Genomic DNA, 21191 nt, shown 5'->3' on the forward strand with positions numbered 1-21191 from the left:
GTTGCATACGTCATTTCTGAGTTGTCGTAATTTAGACTTTATTTTAATTAATCAAATCTCAAATTTAAATGACGTAAATTGTCCGGGAGTCGGTTCCTGTCACTTCAAGGGATAAATACAATTGACCTTAACTGTGCTTGCACAAGGTACTTGTAGCTGGAGCAAGTCAAAGCCTAATTATGCAAGCATTATATATGCTTCAGTTGCAAATTATAGATGGTCAAGCAAATCTTGTCAGTAGAAAAAGGCGCGAAATTCAAATTTTCTATGAGACTCTATCCCTTCGCGCCTACATTTTTCAAATTTGCCGCAAATTTTTCTACTGACAAGATCTGCTTGACCAAGTATACTTAACCGTACTTCACCGAACGCGGGATACGCTTAGCGTGCAAGCATCATAAGTAACCTGTCAAGCATTCAATCATAAAAATCACAAATAGTAAAGGTACTAAAAGGTAGGTAGAAAATAGACTAGTCACTATATTAACCTTTTCGACGCCGTGTCAAACACAAAAGCTGTCACTCGGACGCCACGTCACCGAAGTGTCAAAACTGAAATTGAACTTTATGCATATACATGTACTTAGGTCTATGTTGCTCTGTGGTCTGTGACCGATTAATCTGTCTTTGGCGTAGGACCTGCGGTGCGGATATATCGGTCATTGGTGTCTAAAATGTTAAGCATCTCTTATTTAGTGATATTAGATTCTTCAACTCTTACCTATAGATCTTCCCATCAAACGTCTTATAATGCACCCCAGCCCACGTCAAGCAAGTGCCGCCCTTCGGCGTAAAGTCCTGCACGACGATATGCACATTAGTGCCCTTAGTGCCACCTCCCTGCTTGCCGTATTCCACTGTCTCTGAACCATGGCTGGTCTGGTAGCCACCGTGCTTACCGTAGCCGTACCCGATTTGGCTGTGGCTTTGGCTTTCGCTGCCGTTGTGGAAGTAGGTTTCGTAGTAGCTCTGAAACGATACAAAATTCAAGGGCCTAATTCGGATTTTACAATTTGATACTGTTTCGATACGACATTGAAGGAGCGCCACGGAATAAAGGTTATCTGAGGAGCGCGCTGATTAGTGCATGCGAAATAAGGTGAAAAATCATCGAGATTAAGTAATAATTACACGGTAATCACCAGACATCGTAAATTTTATAGCATTTTCGGTGCAGCGGAGTGGTGTTAACGGAATTGGTATAGGTAATTCCAACTGAAATGGTAAATTAAGGTTAATATTAACGTAATTAACGCTAATTAATCATTAGGGTTGAAATTGTTTATATCAATTCCGTTAACAGCACTCCGCTTCACCGAAAATGCTATAAAATTTACGATGTCTGGTAATCACATATTTCCTCAATTATTTTTTTATTTAAACTCAACACCAAAAGAGACTTCAGGGATAAAAACCGAAACATGTCAAACGAAGGGGAATAGCTTAGCTAGCCTATTGTAGCTAGAGTTTATTTAGGTACATCAACATGTAAAAAATATTTTCCATAAGGTCAAAAACCACAGCGGACAATGGGGACTGTTTGTATAGAGAAGCGGTCATCTACTATCCTCTTACAGGCGAATATAGATGTAGTGCATGATTGTTTTCCATCATATTTTCTCGGAAACGTTCGTATTTGTCATGCTACTTCAGTCAACCTCAGTATACCGAGACTACCTGAAATAGTAAGACACGTTCGTACGTTTCCGTGAAAATGCAATGGAAATTAATTATGCATTACATCTGTATTTTTAATTATGATATGTCTTAAAGATACTTACACTGCTGTATCCCGAATGGTAGTTGCTGGGCGTGACAACAACGACTTCGGCTGTAATAAAATTCAACAATTGTAGCCGGCTAACTAATGAATAATAAAAATCAAAACGTACACCTATTAACATAACTAATATAAGACACTACGTGAGCCATAAACAAATAAGGGATCTGTCCTGGTGTATAAACAGTTTACTCAATTTCCCAAGAGATGTCGCTTTTTAGTTTGGAAACTAGCTAACGCTTGTGTAGCATGGAATTCATAAGAGATTTATTTTAATTTGTATTATGTGTGATTTGTGTGAGCCAGGCAAATATACGTCAGTTTATTATTAAACTCGGTATTTGTTCTTACTTCCCCTTCGAGACCTTGGTGCAGAGTGTACATGGTCCCTCGATCGGATAAGCGAGCGGCTTTTTGGAAGTTCAGTCCAGTGCGGACTCACTTCGTCCCGTGGTTAGACGGGTAAAGTTTCCAGCTACCTGGGATTACTAGCGCCATCTAGCGACGAGTAGCCGAAGCTAAACACGGAAGCGGATACGAGTGGCAGCAGTTTAGAGGTCAAGTGGCGCCATCTAGTACCAGCAACTGGAAAAGAAGTTCAGCGAAGTGTGACGTCACATCAGTTCAGTGAGTTGTGTCAAGTGCGAACCGTGAGTACTTTAAAAGTTATTTCTCAAGAGATTTTCAACCTTGAGAACAATAGTTTATTTTGTGTTATCAGTTTATTTTGCTATGGAATTTTGAACTTTATTTACAAGAAGAAATTTACTTTGAAGAATTCGATTGTTTACATGGACATAGAAAATATTTGGCTGTAGTTTATATGGAATATTAACTTAGAATAATTTAGTAGAGTAGACACTTAGAATAATTCAGAAAATCCTGTTGGAACGGGGAATCCACGCCCGATTTTGCTCAAAGTGTATCAAAATTCAAAGACTTGTAAAATTTTCAAAAATATTATTATTTATAAATTTTATATTTTTTAGTATTTTTATTATATAAACTTTAGATTGTCATTCAATTCAAACTGTTTGGTCGGAAAGTCATAACATTATGGAGACATTACTAAATTATCAAAATGACTTATCCAGTCGTATTTGCAAGGCGCGCGTTAATTTTAAAAAATCTCCTAAGTCTCGTATAACTGAGCATTATATAGAGAGTAGGCTGGAAACACTAGAACAGTTATGGTCGGAATTCAGACTAGGTCACAAGGAGTTAATGCGTACCTACGATTTAGAACTTTTGAAAACAAAAGGTTATATTGTCAATGACATTTACGACCAAACAGAAGATGAATATACTGATTATCGATGTGAACTTAAAGATGGTTTAGCTGAATTTGTAAGCTTTCATTCATGCCAATCAAAGGCCACCAACGAAGATAGTGTGTCGGCTAAGATAAATTCAATAAAGCTTCCTAAATTAAGCATTCCCAAGTTTTCGGGCAAGTATGAAGAGTGGATGACATTTAAAGATTTATTTATGTCTATGATTCACAACAATACTGCATTAGATAGCGTACAAAAATTGCAGTATCTTAAGAGTTATCTCACGGGAGAGGCAGAACAGTTGCTTCGCAATATTCCGGTTTCAGATTCCAATTATGCTCGGTGTTGGAGTCAATTGGAACAGCGGTATGATAATAAAAAATACCTTTCGCACTGCATTTTAAAACGTTTACTAAGCCAAAGGAATGCAACTTCTGAATCTCCCGCCTTTTTAAAGGATTTGTTAGACACGTCAACAGATTGTTTAAGTGCACTGTCTAACTTAGGCATTGACGTCTCCACATGGGACATAATAGTGATACATTTATTGACGCTAAAATTAGATCCAGAATCGCGCAAGCAATGGGAGCTTAATGTAGCGACCAACTCAGCTTCAGATGCTCTACCAACTTTTGAGCAATTCAAAGATTTTTTGACGAGTCGATACAGAGCATTAGAATTCATCGAGCCGAGAAACGTCAATAGGAATCCCAATGCTTACGCAAAACCTGGCAATAATAGTTCAAACAAGCCGAATACACTTCATGTTGCCAACGCATCGGCTTTAGCTTGTGAATTTTGTAGCGAAGCTCACAAACTTTGTTTTTGTAAAAAAATTGCAAATGAAGATTTTGACAAAAGGCATGAATTTGTAACCAACAATCGCCTGTGCTACAATTGTTTAGGCGGTAACCACGGTGTGAAGTTTTGTCAAAAGGCCACTAGTTGTAGAGTTTGTGGAAGGAAGCATCATTCCTTGCTTCACCAAAAGGATTTCTCATCTTCAACTGTCAATCCAAAGAAAGTAGTTCAGGCAGCTGAAGATGTCTCGAAGGAAGCCACACATATCGCGACAGAGAACACACAAAATGAGTCCACACCGATAGTCAACTGTTTTGCGACAGAGATAGTGAAAGAAGAAGTATTATTAGCCACAGCCCTCATAAAGGCTGAGTCCAAAACAGGCGAATATCAGGTGCTTCGTGCATTCATAGACCCAGGTTCACAGTCTTCATTTGTTTCTGAAGCTGTGGTACAAGCCTTAGGGCTAAAGAAAGTGCCCATCAGAAGTTCAATTACGGGGTTAGGCGGCGAGCCAACTTCTGCTGTGCCGAAATACATAGTAGAATTAAAAATTCAATCGCTCGTTAACCCAACATTTAATACGGTAGTAAAGACATATGTTTTAAACAAGGTCACCAATCACCTTCCTGGTAAACAAGTAACATTTCCAGGATGGTTAAAACAGAAACAGCTTACGTTAGCCGACCCGACTTATAACATCTCCAGAAAAATCGATGTGCTGTTAGGAGGCGAAGTTTACTGCAAGATAATTACAGATGGAACACTCAAAGGTCCAAATGGATTTCCTCTGCTACAGTGCACCACCCTCGGATGGATTATATCTGGCCCAGACGGTTCAACCAGTGCAAATAACAACTTGACAGTTTTACATACGCAGGTGAATGAAGATGATATGTTGAAAAGATTTTGGGAGATGGAAACAGAACCGAAGGTACACTCCAGAATGTTTACAACAGAAGAACAAAGGTGCGAAGATTTTTTTGCATCTACGACAGTGAGAGACCAAGAGGGCAGATACGTCGTGAAATTGCCGTTTCGCGATGATCCTACCTGTAAGGGAAATTCAAGAGAGATCGCAGTTAAAAGATTACACAGTTTGGAGAGGAAGTTTGAAAAAGATAAAACACTTAAAGCTAGATATACAGAAGTAATAAAGGAGTACGAGCAACTAGGCCATATGATACCTGTGACAGAACCTGACCACAAACTTAAAGATGCTATATACTTACCTCATCATGCTGTCATTCGTGAAAATCGAACCACAACAAAAGTAAGAGTCGTGTTTGACGCATCCTGCAAAGACGACAAAGAGATATCGCTGAACGACTTACTTATGATAGGGCCCACTTTGCAGCCAGATTTGCGTCATCTAGTTATGTGTTGGAGACAGTACCCAGTCTGTTTAGTTGCGGACATTGTCAAAATGTACCGCATGGTGCGGGTGGCAGAAGAAGATACCGACTTCCAACGCATAGTGTGGAGAGAGGACTCTGAAAAGAAAATCACAGATTACAAGTTACTGACAGTAACATTTGGAACGGCTTCCGCTCCATATTTAGCGGTGAAAGCGTTGAATCAAGTAGCTTGTGATCATATAGACAAATATTCAATGGCTGCACCTAGAGTTCACAAAGAGTTTTACATGGATGATTTGATGACTGGTAGTGAAACAATAGAAGAAGGATTACAGCTATACAAAGAAATGAAAGCCTTAATGAACGAAGGAGGGTTTTTATTACAGAAATGGGCTAGTAATAGGCAAGAGCTGTTAGATCAGATAAATATAAAAGAAAACGAACATATAGCAAATGAAGAAGAAAAGAACAACCTGGAATTAAAAACAGACAGTGTAACAAAAATCTTAGGACTTACCTGGAATAGAGATGAAGATGTATTTCAGTACTCAGTAAATCTGCCGCCGCTTTCACCACCTGCAACAAAAAGAAAAATCATTTCGGATGTTTCGCGTCTATTTGATCCGTTAGGATGGTTAGCTCCGTGTGTCATAGTAGCCAAGATTTTTATACAGCGATTGTGGCTAGCAGGAATCGGATGGGACGAGGAACCACCAACTGATATATTAAAAGATTGGATAACTTACCGTGAACAGTTAACTTACCTTGAAGATTTCCGGATCACAAGATGGCTGAACATGAATGTTAATGACACATTAGTGGAGTTACATGGCTTTAGTGATGCCGCTACTGCTGCATATGCAGCTGTTGTATATCTGCGGGTAGTAAAAGCTTCAGGTGAAGTTCAAGTTGCTTTGGTAGCGGCTAAAACAAGAGTATCTCCTGTCAAACAGGTCAGTATACCAAGACTGGAACTCTGCGGCGCTGTACTCGTAGCTAAACTGCTGAAAGAAGTTGCTACAGTTATGAACATACCCAAACCCAATGTAAGAGCATGGACAGATTCTACAGTAGTTCTTGCTTGGTTAAACAAACATCCAAGTAATTGGAAAACCTTCGTGGCCAATAGAGTCTCGGAAATACTTACCACTATGGATTCATCTCAATGGTCACATGTCTCAACAAAAGAAAATCCCGCAGATTGTGCGTCTCGTGGGATCCGACCAGCAGAGCTAATTGAACATGACTTGTGGAAATCTGGCCCTAAGTTTTTATACGACGAGGTCATTAGTTATTCCAAACCCAAAGACAACGAAACGAATCTGGAAAAAACAGCGAAGGTTCATTTAGGAGTTGTAGAAGAACTTATTTGGGATAAATATTCATCGTTAAACAAGCTTATTCGTATAGTCGCGTATTGTAGACGTTTTCTTATTCATCACGACTTATGCGGAAATCGAGAACACACCAAACATCTACAAAAATGGGAATTAGACGAAGCTTTCATAAACTGTGTGAAAATGTGTCAAAACGCAGAATTTAAAAATGAGATAGCAGAGATTGATAAAAATGGTTATGTATCCTCAAAGACCTCTAAAATTCGTTCTTTGTCACCCTTTCTCGAAAACGGTGTTTTACGAGTTGGCGGTCGATTAGAGAAAACGTTAGATTCCGAAGAAATAAAGCATCCGATGATCTTACCATATGATTCACATTTGACAAAATTGATCGTGGCGGACGCACATTTACGCACCCTTCATGGAGATCAAAGAATTATGTTAAACTATTTGAGGTCAGCTTATTGGATAATAAGAGCAAAAGATTTGGTAAAACAACACATTCGTAAATGTATTCGCTGCATTCGTTATAAAGCCAAAATGCAAACACAGATGATGGGAAACTTACCTACAGCAAGAGTCACTCCAGACAGAGCATTTATTCGCAGCGGTGTAGACTACGCAGGACCCATCAATCTGAGGACTTCGAAGGGCCGAGGTCATCGTTCATATAAAGGATACATTTGCTTATTTATATGTATGGTCACGAAAGCGATACATCTAGAAGTCGTAAGTGAGTTGACATCGCGTGGGTTTCTGGAAGCTTTCAAGCGTTTTATATCCAGACGCGGTCGCTGTTTAGAACTTCATAGTGACAACGGGACAAACTTTGTCGGAGCCGCGAAAGAATTAAAAGAATTATTCAATGTTGAGAAATCGACTATGATTCAGGAAATAGCAGAAAATTTAGCTTCAGACGGTACTACATGGCACTTTATACCACCTAAAAGTCCAAACTTTGGCGGATTATGGGAAGCTGGAATTAAGTCAACTAAGTACCATATCAAACGAGTGATTGGTGATTCGACACTCACATACGAAGAAATGTCAACGCTGCTTAGTCAAATTGAAGCCTGCTTAAATTCGCGTCCTATTTCAGTTATGAATACTGATCCAAATGAACCAAACCCTTTGACTCCTGGTCACTTTTTAATAGGAGAGCCTTTAGTAATAGTACCGGAAAGGAACTTTGAAGGTTCAAACACTGTCAATTTAAAGCGATGGCAATTGACGCAGCATATGTTGCAAAACTTTTGGCGTCGGTGGTCCAACGAATATTTGACCCATTATTTACACCGCTATAAGTGGTCACATCAGGTGCCCGAACCTGCCATTGGGGATGTCGTTTTGGTGAAGGAAGACGATCTTCCTCCTTCTAAGTGGCTTTTTGGTAGAATTATACAAAAACATCCCGGCACAGATTCATTAACCAGAGTTGTAACTATAAAATGTAAAAATACGTTGATAAAACGGCCGACTTCAAAGGTCATTATACTACCTGTAACTGAATAGACAAGTGTTTCATTTTGTCAATATGTGCTTGTTTCTATTTAAAGAGTTATAATTATGTTTTGTTAAGAAGTTTAATTGTTTTATGTTATGTTTCAAGTTAATTGTACTTGGTAAAACCGCATCCACGAAATTTGTTTGTATTTAGTTCAATTTTGTTATCTTAGTTACTTCAAGGTGGGCGGTCATGAGGAAGGACATGTCGTCCTTGGTGGGCGGTATGTATAAACAGTTTACTCAATTTCCCAAGAGATGTCGCTTTTTAGTTTGGAAACTAGCTAACGCTTGTGTAGCATGGAATTCATAAGAGATTTATTTTAATTTGTATTATGTGTGATTTGTGTGAGCCAGGCAAATATACGTCAGTTTATTATTAAACTCGGTATTTGTTCTTACTTCCCCTTCGAGACCTTGGTGCAGAGTGTACACCTGGCCTTATGAATCCTGGCCGCGTAGCCAACATGCCAATCGCTTACGCTCCGTAGCAATCGAAACGCAACTGTCACTGTCGAACTAATATGGATGAGTGACAGAGAGACACAAAGCGTTTCTCTGTCGTAGCGATAGCAATTGTCACCTTGGCTAGGCCGGCAGATCTTCGTCCACGTAACCGAACGATGAATATTGGCCTGTGTCATTGATCTATTATTACTACATAAAGAACCGGCAACTAGTATTTTGCGTCATGAGTTGTTGATGTTTTGGCATCAAACCATAGAAGCGGAGCGTGGATCTCGCGATCTAAACGCGTAATGCCATGAATTTTAGGGCGTTAATGACGTTTTGGTCGCGTGGTACAGGTTGTGATTGCGACAATTTCATTGTTTGATATGTCGTCTCTATAGTAATAATAACTCAATGTATAATTCACACTAAAATTGCTGAGAAAATTTGTCCAGAAAAAACAAAAGAAGAATGATAAGAGCAGGCTTTTTTATCACTGGCCAGTGCGCGCGATAGTTGCATCGTGCAGGTTTGCCATGCTACACAATAATGGCGTTATTCATAAAAGCTACACAAACGTATGCGGCCTTATTTCTAGGTAATAAGGTTTAAAATATCTTTGTTTACTTACTGAATACACAATGCGGGATCGGTTGTGGCGAGTACATCCCCGTAGAATACAGACAAGTGTACTGTTCAGCGAAAGTGGCGGAAGCCGTGGCACCGGCCGGGCAACTGAGGCGGCAGGAAAACTCTTCATCGTTGCCCTTGCATTTGTAGTTGCCATTGAACGCTAACTTGCGGAAATCGCACACAGATGTCGCTGGAATGAAAAAAAAAATGGCATAGGTATAGTGCGACATAAAATAATAGAAATTAAATAAAATGAAACTTAAAAAATTCCATACTAAATTGTTGCCATGTTTAAGCATTTTACGCCAAAAATGTGACAGTTATGTAGGAAGTGCCGCCCTCAATAATTTCCTACAATTTCTTGTCGGACTATACCTAATTATGCATTCTTTTAATGTTTATTGTGAAGGTAATAGCAGGAAGGCTATGATCGGTTCTCGCGTTGCTCTATAGGCAAATAGGTGCTTTTTAGCTAGGTAAATAATAAAGATAACAACAGGATACATCATCAACTCCGATTTCGACTCCGAGCGATCGCGCCAGTTAGTACCTCTTATAAAGGATGGACAGATCTAGTGCATAATTGTTTTCCGTCATATTTTCTCGGAACGTTCGTATTTGTCATGCTACTTCAGCCAAGCTCAGTACTTTTTGTACCGAGACTGACTGAAATAGCAAGACACATTCTTACGTTTCCGTGAAAAAAAAACGATGGAAAATAATTATGCACGACATCCATTGTTAAAAAGAAATCCACAAGTCCCAAGAGAATAAAATGGGTTATAACTTTGAAGCTGCGTGAAATACATAATATGATATTATCATGCATTATAAACAATTTGGGATGAAAAAATACTTACAGTACTGACACTGCGGCCCCCTGTACTCCTGCGGGCACTGACAAGTATTGACTGACAGACATACGCCTCCATTAAGGCAGGGCGGGTTGCACTCCGGCTCGCAGTCCGGTATGGACGAGAAATCTGCTCGAGTCGGTCGCCATTGGCCGTCCACACAACGCATGTTCGCTACCGTGGTCCCGTCGATGAATTTGTGGCCTTCGGCGCAGGTTATTGTACAAAGTCTGGAAGTGAGATAGTGAAAAAAACCGGACAAGTGCAAATCGGACTCGCCCACCGAGGGTTCCGTACTTTTTAATATTTGTTGTTATAGCGGCAACATAAATAAATCATCTGTGTAAATTCACGGTTCATGAGATCCAGCCTGGTGACAGACAGACGGACAGTAGAGTCTTAGTAATAGGGTCCCGTTTTTACCCTTTGGGTACGGAACCCTAAAAATTAACAGAGGTGGGTACATATATTAAATAAAAATACAGAAATAAAATATGGACAAAAGTGAAGCGAAGACATGAAATGGCTACCTGGCCATGCCATGTGTTCGTTTTTCTTGACCACACAATTAAAATGGCAGAATGGTTGTTGGTATTTGGGCATAATTATGAATAAGGAGGACTTGTAAAGAGTTCACAACTATGTATAGCATAGATGTAGTGCATAATTGTTTTCTATCGTATTTTCACGGAAACTTATACGAACGTGTCTTGCTATTTCAGTCAGTCTCGGTACAAAAAGTACTGGCATTGACTGAACTAGCATGATAAATGAACGTTTCCGAGAAAATACGATGGAAAACAATTAGGTATGCCCTACATCTGTAATACGAAGGTGTTCAAGATAAACGAATAAAACAGCGGAGTGTGTTAATTTTGAGTGGTAAACAACAAACAAGTATATGAATATAAATTTAATACCTATGCCTAAAATACTATTAAACAATCAACAAAATTATATTTCATTAACATTTAAAAGCACGGATATATCTAAAGCGTGGGCAGATTTATCACAAGTATAACTAGTGACCTTACAAGGACGCGGGATGAGGCGAACATTTCAAGTAGATACCTATATTCTTCATTGTTATGCACGCCTTATCAGTAACATATACCCGATACCGTATGAGTACAACCCTATAGGGAGCGTGCATGAACTGTAGACGTCGCACAGAAGCCCCCTATTTATTTATTAGCGTTATGTCAAGTTTCTATATCTAGGTTTAAGCCAGTAGATGGCAGACCCTACTATCCGAAATAGAGCCATCGTGAAGCGTAGGGAGCAGCATCTGCATAGACATCGGTTACACGCTAATTCTGGCGTCAGTTCAGTCCATCAGTCTGGTCAGACTGACGGCTGAATTATCGTGTAACACGCGGACTGATGGACTCATGGTCTGGACTGATGAAAATTTAAATTTTTAGATAATATTCGTCAGTCCATTTTGAATGACAGAAAACTGATAGGAGACTGATCGTGTAACCTGTTCGTGTCATTCTCGCGTCAGTCACCATATTGGACAAGACTAAATGACTGTGTTGCGTTCTGTGTCCAAACGGCGACTGTGTCGTAATTTTATCAGTCTGTTGTCAGTCTGGACTGATCGTGTAACCGTGTCCATTTTCCATCATTGGCATCAGTCATAACTCGAATGGACTGATGGACTGAACTGACGCCAGAATTAGCGTGTAACCGATGTCTTAGAAGCATGAATTATTTTCGCTTTCAATTCAGGTCACGAGATGGCAGACCCTCCAACACGCACGGTGTTTTATTTTGAATGACGTCTCAAATCGTGTTCAGAACATGGATACCTCTACCTCAGGCAGGCTTCTTCGTACTCGTACCATTTGCCTAGGCCCCGATTTAGAGACCTAGGGCCCCTAGGCAGTTAGTATAGCACTTAGAATTTAACAGGAACCCTTTTACATCTCAAAATCATTTCTAGGATGCCAGGGCCCTTAGGTCCGGGTCTTGTGGTCCAAGGCAGAAATCCGGCCCTGCATTTGCCCTGGAAGTTGGCCGGGTAATAGCAGGAGTTGATATCGATGCTGCCCTTGTTGCATAGTGAACCGTATTGCAACGAAATAAGGTCTAGAATGGTAAAGGTACGTACTCATCATTGCATTTCCTCATGGAATTCATGGGTAGAGGTGGGTACGTCAAGCACGGTTTCTTCTCGAACTCGCACCACTTGCCCTGGAAGTTGGCCGGGCAGTGGCAAGAGTTGATATCGATGCTGCCGTTGTTCAATAGTGAACCGTATAGTAACAAGATAAGGTCTAGAATGGTAAAGGTACGTACTCATCATTGCATTTCCTCATAGAATTCATGGGTAGAGGTGGGTACGTCAAGCACGGTTTCTTCTCGAACTCGCACCACTTGCCCTGGAAGTTGGCCGGGCAGTGGCAGGTGTTGGTGTCGATGCAGATACCGTTGTTCTTGCAGGTGGGCTCGCATTTCGGACCTGTATACATTCACATAACATCAGCCAGGGCAATTGCAAATATGGGGCAAACGTAACTTATCTAAAAACTTTTTACAAAAAAATAAATCCGACTTCAAAAACGATAAAATAAAATATTATCTTTTATTAAGTACCATATGCGTTACCAACTGAATCCACTGATATGTTTGAAGTCGGCTCCGCTTGACCATCCTACATTAAAAAAAAACATCATCATCACACAGGTCCACTACATCAAATTGGTGGTTTTCGAGAGAGCTCGCGAGTTGCTTAAGAAATCACCATACATGTGCCTTTAAAAATTGAGGAGTTCCCTAAATTCCTCATGAATACCATCATCAGATCAGTACCAAATTAATATGGGACCACCTTGGAGGTAACTCCTTTCAAACTAAAAAAAGTATTACTCTAATCGGACCACGGGTGTCGGAGTAATCGGTGAACGTACATAAAGGAAAATAGCCACAACCGAATATAGAACCTCATCCTTCTATGAAATTGAAGTCGGTTAATAAAAGAGAATTCACCCATGAGGTAAGTGGCTCTAGCCACGGAATAAATAATAGTACCTAATACTACCGTACAGAAAGGAAACTTCCTACAAAACCGAAGTTTGACAGCGATTCAGGGACGAATCATGCTATCCCTTTCTAATGAATACGCACTTTCTAATAGCACTATCCCTTTCGGCTATTTAGGGTTGTCAAAATTCAAGCCCATTATCTTATCTGAGGTCGTGCAGGCAAAGGGACGTCAAGTTATGTCAACCCTATTAATTGCTCGGAGCAATGCTGAGCCGAACGGAGCCGAGTTTGCCCGAAGGGAGGAGTTTCGCACCCCTGCTTTAGCTCTAGCTTCGACCGGCGTTTTTGTCGTCTTGGCTAGGCCTCGAATATTGGTCAGGGACTACACCAATGACTCATTCCAACTGCATTATATATCCAACCTCCATCTATTTCCATTCGTCCTTGCCCCAAATGCATTTGCAGCAAACTGCATTTGACATTGGCACAGTATACTATCAGTCCTGTTTACTATTGCTGGGATTTTGGTTTCCGCCGGTCACCCACGCTGGCAGATAACCGTTAGGTTCAATTGTTATTGAATATATATTCGTGGAATCTAATATTAACTGCGTTGATAGCCATAAAGTAGCATGAAGCATGTACTGTAAGTACTTAGAATAAGCGAGCTATAAAGTAATTCCGGCAAACCCGTATTGTAAGTAGAAAAAGGCGTGAAATTCAAATATTCTATGGCGGGCTTGGGGGGCTACCCTTAGGCCTTAGCGCCTACATTATTTCGCATTTTAGGGTTCCGTACCAAAAAGGTACAAAAGGAACCCTTATGGTGCGACTGCCACTCTGTGAGCCCGTCTGTCAGTCTGTCACATTGCTAAATATCTCGAGAACTACTGAAGCTATCGATTTGAAATTTGGAATAGTCATGAACAAAGCTAACCCAAGCACATTAGAAGTGTAATTTTTATTTTTTATTTTTATTAATTAAGGAAAATGACCAATATAAAGAGGGGGCAAAATTTCAAAACCTAGTTACTAGGTCGAGTGGGATATCATTTGAAAGAGCTATAGTTCGTTTTTTTAGCATTACAAATAAGGTATACAATCTTGATGTGTCTTTTAATTGAAAAACACATTTAAAAAATAAGTTACGGCAAATATGTAGCAATTATGAACCTAATACGGTCATTTATACTCTTCTGCTTTCATAAGTAATAGTTACTGATTTTTAAACAGCGTTTTTCAATTAAGTCATGGTAAGATCGCTTACCTTCTTTCAAGTTCTTTCTAATGCTAAAAAAAAACGAACTATAGACTTGAACATTACAAAACATTTTTTTATTTTTTTTCATAGTAAATAAAAATTTACTTATAAAGGAAAATGTGAAAAAACGACCCCCCCTCCCCGCCCTCCTTATCTCCGGATATAGGTAATAAAAGAACGTTCCAAATTCAAAATTGCAAATATCACTCTGAGGCTTAGGAGGCTAAACTGTTATTACTGACCTGCAAATATCTGGTTGGCATTGTGCTGCAACTCCTGGTACGTAGGGCTGAATCAAAAAACACTTCTTCAGCAAATATCATAAAACACCTACGTATTTATTATTGGGAGCCTATAGTGTCCCACTGCTGGGCAAAGGCCTCCTCCCACTTTTTCCAGTCTTCCCGATCATGAGCAGTCTCTGGCCATTCCTTTAAGACCCCATCAACGTGCACACTAGCGCCACTGCTAAATAATCGTGATTATTTAAATTTAACGACAGGTATTTAAAAAAGGGGGCCGCTACTTGCTGTACTGTGTATATACTTAAGTACCTTTTGAATACATCAAACTAGTTTTTATGTTGCTGGATTCGTCAATCTATGCGTCCAAAGTTAAAACGGCCGTTATTGTTTTGAGTTTATAGATCGACGAATCCAGCAACATAAAAACTAGTCTGATGTATTCAAAAGGTACTTAAATACTAAATACAGTACGTAGCGGCCCCCTTTTTCAAATACCTGTCGTTAAATTTAAATAAAAACGATTATTTAGCAGTGGCGCTAGTGTGCGCGTTGATGGGCTCTTAAAAAGGAGTCTAACTCGTCTCGCCATCGCCGAAGTGGTCTGCCAGAACCTCGTTTTGAGCAGGGCTGCCACTCTGTGGCGATCTTGGCCCACAGCTCACTCGGCATGCGGCAGACGTGCCCAGTCCCACTTTAGCTTGGCCGCTTTCCGAGCTGCGTCGACTACTTTTATTAGCAATAAGGATTAAAAATAAATATTGTAGGACAAGAGGGATTGTGTTGTGGGTACTCAGACAATGGTTAATATACAAATACTTAAATTAGAAAACACTCAGAACTCAGGAATAAATATATGTGTTCAACTGTTCATCACACAAAAAATAGATGCCCTTACCGGGATTCGAACCCAGGAACGTCGGCTTCATAGGCACAGGGTCACTACCGACAAAACCATCAGACCGGTCGTCATTAAGTCAGAATTAAGCATCTTGAGGATAATAAGAAACAAGTTTTTATTTCTCGTTGTTATGCAGTAGAAAAGGGCGGCAAAGTTAAATGTAGGCGCGGAAGATCGATCTCCCATACAAATTTAGTATTATTAAATACATCAAATATTAAATTGCCTTATTCAGAACGGAACTATTTGGCCAGACTAAATAAAATAACACAATAAATAAATAATAAAACTCACGCTGATCCAGACTCCGAGTTCCAAGTTCTAGACTCTGAATATCCCGAATATCCGGTTTTTGTGCCAGCGTAACCGGTTTTTGTACCGTAACCAGTCTTCGTACCATAACCAGTCTTCGTACCATAGCCAGTTTTTGTACCATATCCCGTTTTTGTACCATAAGCAGTTTTGGTACCGTAACCAGTTCTTGTACCATATCCGGTTTTTGTGCCAAATTGTTTGTTTTTCGCGTAAGCTGGAACGTACGCAGGGGCTTCTACGTCAGAAAGGCTGTAAAAAAGACAAGTTCTAGTGCTGCATTGGTATTTTTTATTTTGGACGCCAAGGAAAATAGAAAATTTCGCCGCTTCGCACGCTTCTGATAAGATTCCGTAGCTCATCATTTAGTAAAGAGCGATCAGACCGGTGTTCCGAAAGGTCGCAGGTTCGAATTTTGTCGGAAGCAGACAAATTTTACCATCTTTCGTTTAAAAAAAAATCTTTGTAACCGCGGCTACGGAACCCTACATGCCCTTGGGCGTCTTTTACTAATTAAATTCTAATAAGTAAGCGTGTACAATTGAGGAGTGTCTTTTCAAAAGACCTTATTTCTCTATAAAAACCATACAAAAATAAGCCTTTTTGAAAGAAACTCCTCAATTTATGTAAAAAGACTTACGCATCTTGTTCAGACAAACCGTAGCCGGCATCACACAACCATATTCCCAGCAGAAGTACAAATGCGTGAACTAAATACATCTTTAAAAATCAGAAAAGTCCATTTACGAAAATACCTATAAACAGTCGTTGGCACGAATGCCTCGGACTGAACTGATGTTTAATCGGAACTTTATGTATTGCATTATCTCCTATTATATAAAACGGGATGTCATATCCTTGTGATAAAACAGATTTATCGCTGGACACAGGATTTGAGATAGTATTATTCGGAAACTGGTTGGTAGATTATATTTATCCAAATTAGCACGGGCACACGTGTAACTCATAGTAATATAATAGCCGTAACAGACTACCGTACCGCACCAAGGTCGCGGTGCGGTACGGTAGTCTGTTACGGCTTTAAATATACCCAAGTAACATTTTAGTCCTATACTTTTAGTTTTTATCGCTAAAAGCTTGTATAGACGTCGTATTAAGGTTTCAGAGGTGACCACCTGTCGTATAAAAGCGCTTGGCAACACCTTTTTGCTCTATAGGCTTATACAGCTAATATATTCTATAAGCAATTGATGTAAAGGTTTATTTCATCATTTTATAGAGCCGTTATAGGCGTGTACTATAACAGGTTCAAATATAACCACTATAGAGCAATATTACTGTATTTGGAATCACTTTTATGCAACTAATTTGCGCTATTATGGTTCCCTGCCAAGCCGCTATAGTTTTGTGTTTTAACAATGACAAAAACCCAACTATACAACGATTTTAGGATATAGTGGCTTTAGAGATCACTGCTATAGTACATAATACTTTAGTAGTTTGCGCTATTAAGGTTCCCTGCAAGCCGCTATAGTTTTGTGTTTTAACAGTGACAAAAACCCAACTATACAACGATTTTAGGATATAGTGGTTTTAAAGATCACTGCTATAGTACATAATACTTTAGTAGTTTGCGCTATTAAGGTTCCCTGCAAGCCTCTATAGTTTTGTGTTCTAACAGTGACAAAAACCCAGCTATACAACGATTTCAGGATATAGTGGCTTTAGAGATCACTGCTATAGTACATAATACTTTAGTAGTCATATGAACACTATTATAGAACTGTTTTGCTCTATAGTAGCGTTTTTGGGACATATTTATAGCGTTAAAAAGCGCTTTAGTAGTTTTTAAATCCCTATTATATCTCATCGCTGTAAACGTCACAATGACTCTTTTATATCACAAAACTGTTGTATAGTGGTTTTGTTTTTCTTTAAAAGACAACAGCGTTATAGTTGAGTTTTGATGTCTTTTATAAACCGAGTTAGATACATAAAGGTAGAAAACTACTACTTGTAAATGATAAATTTGATCTGTAATGGCTACTTATATCTTGCTTATATAAGTTCAGGCCTAAGCCACATAATGTGGTTCCGTACAAAATATTTTTATATTTTAATGAATTGATAAAAAATACCCCAGTGATATTAGTGACTGTAGGTGAGATTTATCATCAATGATTTAATACAAGCATAAAATCGTGACGGTTTAGATATTTATCGACATCCATTATTAGCACATTTTTTTTACCAATCACACTGAAAAAGGAAACAACAGTAATTACTACATCTAAATAAAAAAAAAATCCTATATCTTTCTAAAGAGTTTGTAGGTGTAACTGGGTCACAGCAAAATTCTTTTGGAACCCTAATTTTAATCATGATGGCGGTGAATATTTCGTCGTAAGTTCTATAGTTAGCCTATAAACGCGTCGGATTTACTTCTTGGCTGTATAGTAACTATGGAGAATATCATAATATTTTATTAAATTATTTTATTAAAAACATAAATAAATCGAGGGGGCATTTAAAATTCCTCATTAAACTAATACTATTCTAACGGTAAAACTTCAGTCCCATATACTTTTTGCACTAAGGACCGAATTATTCGACATCTAAATGGCGCATATTAATATAGTCTTTACTTATCACCATTTTACTTAGTACCGTTTTTGTGAAGTAAACACACAACAAAACCACTCACAACAGTTGATGGAAAACTTGATAGCAAATTTCGTAGTAAAGGAAATAGGAATAGTATAAAAAAGCACTATAATACAATTTCAAATACTACTATAGTATAAAACAAGCACTATAATGGAATCTCAAATGCCACTATAGTATAAATTAACACTATAATGGCGTTACTGACAACAAATTAGCACAAAAGTGATCATCACATCACTTTTATAGACCTAAAACGTCACGACTGACACTGTTACAGTTCTACTATATCACTGAATGGCACATAAGATGCGCCATTTCGGCTTTATACAATCTTCTTTGGTCTTTTATAGGACCTTAGGTGGTATTTGGGAAACGTTCTATCGACTACTATAGAACCACAAATTGTTACTTGGGTATATAGTTGGTCAAGCAGATCTTGTCAGTAGAAAAGGGCGGCAAATTTGAAAAATGTAGGCGCGAAGGGATATCGTCTCGTAGAGAATTTGAATTTCGCGCCTTTTTCTACTGACAAGATTTGCTTGGCCATCTATAGTATATATATTTATTTATAGTCTGGCAAACCAATTTTGACATACACGCATACCTTTTTAGAAGTTACCTGCCTAGCAAAAAATAAGACAGTTGCAGTTGGTATGATTTTCACTGCCTATGCTCCACTGACAAAGGGGGCTTATGCCAAACTATATCTATCGCATCATTAAAAAAAACTTGGCTGTATAAACTCAATGTCATGGTTAAAATTGCAAAAAGAAACTGCAAATTTGGCGCGAAAATGCGCTTTAAAAAAATATTTGACGTTTGGTACTAAAGCAAAGTAGAAAAAACAATTAGGTACTTATACCTACCTATTAGCTTATACATTAATAAGTTTTTATACGCTACTTACATAGTTGAGCTTATTCTAGTATTTTGAAAGTTTGCAAAACGTAACAATATGCCACGGGGAAAGAAAGGCAGAAAAAATAAATTCAACGAGGTAAATACATGTCTATGAATGCCAATTACGTCACTATAAGTTTGAAATATAATTTGAAGTGGTTATAGATAGTTTGATATCTACATATTGTCGAGACTATGTGGATTATTGTATAGACATTGACTACGACTAGGTGTGTAACTAATGTTTTGGAGTTTGGTCGTGTTTATTAATAAAATATTACATAAAAATTACATCAGCAAGGCTATAATTAATATAATTATACACAATACTGACTAGATTCTTACTTTACTTTTGTTTGTACAATGTTTGTACGTGCCATTTACACTTAGGTACACTAGTCAAGCCACGGCGATATCGCGTCGGCAGATCTTACCTACCTACCTCTATTCCATAAGAAAAAGTATTAAAAAAGTAAAAAAGCCTTGGAACTTCGACATTTGTGAAATTATCTATGCCTGAGACTCGAGTTGTTGCACCAGTCGCTTGCATAACGGCTACCATTGTACACACTAGCATTATTTTAATATATTTATTCAGAGCACTACCTACTCTGAGTAGCGCTAGTTAGTAGACTAATACTCACTCTAGAACAGTCCGGTTCAGGGCTTAGGCGTCTGACACTTCAGTTTTCTATAGAAAGCATCACGTGATCACCGACTCCCGAAACGAAGTGTCCGAAGGCACGGCCCCGACTCAGACCGTTCTAGAGTGAGTAGCGCATATAAGACGTTTGAAGTACCTAACTACTACTCTGAAGCTAGGTACATCTCCGATTGAAATGAAAATGAATATTTATCCGTTTTTGTTGGGACCTCCTGTTATTTCAGAACGCGCTTACAACGAGACTAATACAAATCAGCATGAAGATGGACGATCACATTTACAACAACCAGCTTGTAACACGCTCGGAGGCGGCAAACTACCTCCAAGAGATAGCCACTCTGAAGTTGCGGTGTCTACCCACGAATATCCGAGCGTTGCAGGTAGATTAAACATTTCTTATGCTGGTCATCCCTAAAACTATAAATACCTACTACAAATATATTCATAAATCTTAGCAAACCTCTGTTAAATTTTGTCCCTTTCTAACAAACACAAATGACATGATGACGGATAAGGACAAACGATTATCAAAGGCTTCTTAGACTTGACAAGCGTTTATGAATTACGACTATAGGTATGTAGTTAAGATGGTTTTACGGTAATCATTTTCATTCCATTCGTATTCTGTAAGTCAGTATTAACGCTCAATTGCATTAACCTTTTGGACGCCAATTACCGATATATCCGCACCGCAGGTCCAACGCCAAAGACGGATTAATAATCGGTCACAGACCACAGAGCAACATAGACCTACGCAGGGGCGTATTTACCCTAGGGCAATCCGGGCCATCGCCCGGGGCGCCAACCCGCCAGGGGCGGCAAATGCCGCCCCTGGCCGAGTGCATTTTGTAGGTTTTGGCGCCATTCAACCAACTTTTACTTCTCACTTTTTAACTTTTTTCTTGTTTATCTCAAATTAAAATTAACATAAATTAGTGGTGATTTACGTGAAAAAGTTATTGCAAACGCCGCTTGGGGCCGCTTATAGGGATCCCATAGTGTAAAGGGCACCGCAGGCGCCCTGTATGAAAGAGTGCGCTTCGCGCGACCTTTGTGTCGAGTGCGCCGCAGGCAAAGCTTATAGTGTAAAGGGCCTTAAATGTAAAAAGCCTGACTTTACAGTGTAAAGGACCCCGCAGACATCTTGTAGGTATGTCAGAGCTCTGCCCGACATTACAGTGTAAATGGCGCCGCATGCGCCCTGTAGGTATGCAAGAGCGTTCTAATCATTTTGCGTCAGTTTTGTGCATTAATTTTCGCACACGGTAGCCTCAAGCAAGAACATCGTAAAATTTCTGTAAA

General features: G+C 39.1%; 1 protein-coding gene across 1 annotated transcript in view; it reads right to left on the reverse strand.

The window, feature by feature from the left end:
• LOC134793098 (hemocytin) overlaps positions 1-16575 on the reverse strand; it is a 98763-nt gene extending 82188 nt beyond the window's left edge. The window contains exons 1-9 of the mRNA XM_063764623.1: positions 16338-16575; positions 15680-15949; positions 14485-14531; positions 12291-12457; positions 12107-12243; positions 9997-10220; positions 9135-9326; positions 1782-1831; positions 722-969 (exon numbers count right to left, since the gene is read on the reverse strand). Coding sequence (XP_063620693.1) covers positions 722-969; positions 1782-1831; positions 9135-9326; positions 9997-10220; positions 12107-12243; positions 12291-12457; positions 14485-14531; positions 15680-15949; positions 16338-16417 — 1415 coding nt within the window. The 5' untranslated portion in view covers positions 16418-16575. The remainder of the gene's footprint in view (positions 1-721; positions 970-1781; positions 1832-9134; positions 9327-9996; positions 10221-12106; positions 12244-12290; positions 12458-14484; positions 14532-15679; positions 15950-16337) is intronic.
• Between the last annotated feature and the right edge of the window lie 4616 nt (positions 16576-21191).

This window comes from Cydia splendana, chromosome 8 (genome assembly GCF_910591565.1).
Source record: "Cydia splendana chromosome 8, ilCydSple1.2, whole genome shotgun sequence".
Taxonomy (NCBI): domain Eukaryota; kingdom Metazoa; phylum Arthropoda; class Insecta; order Lepidoptera; family Tortricidae; genus Cydia; species Cydia splendana.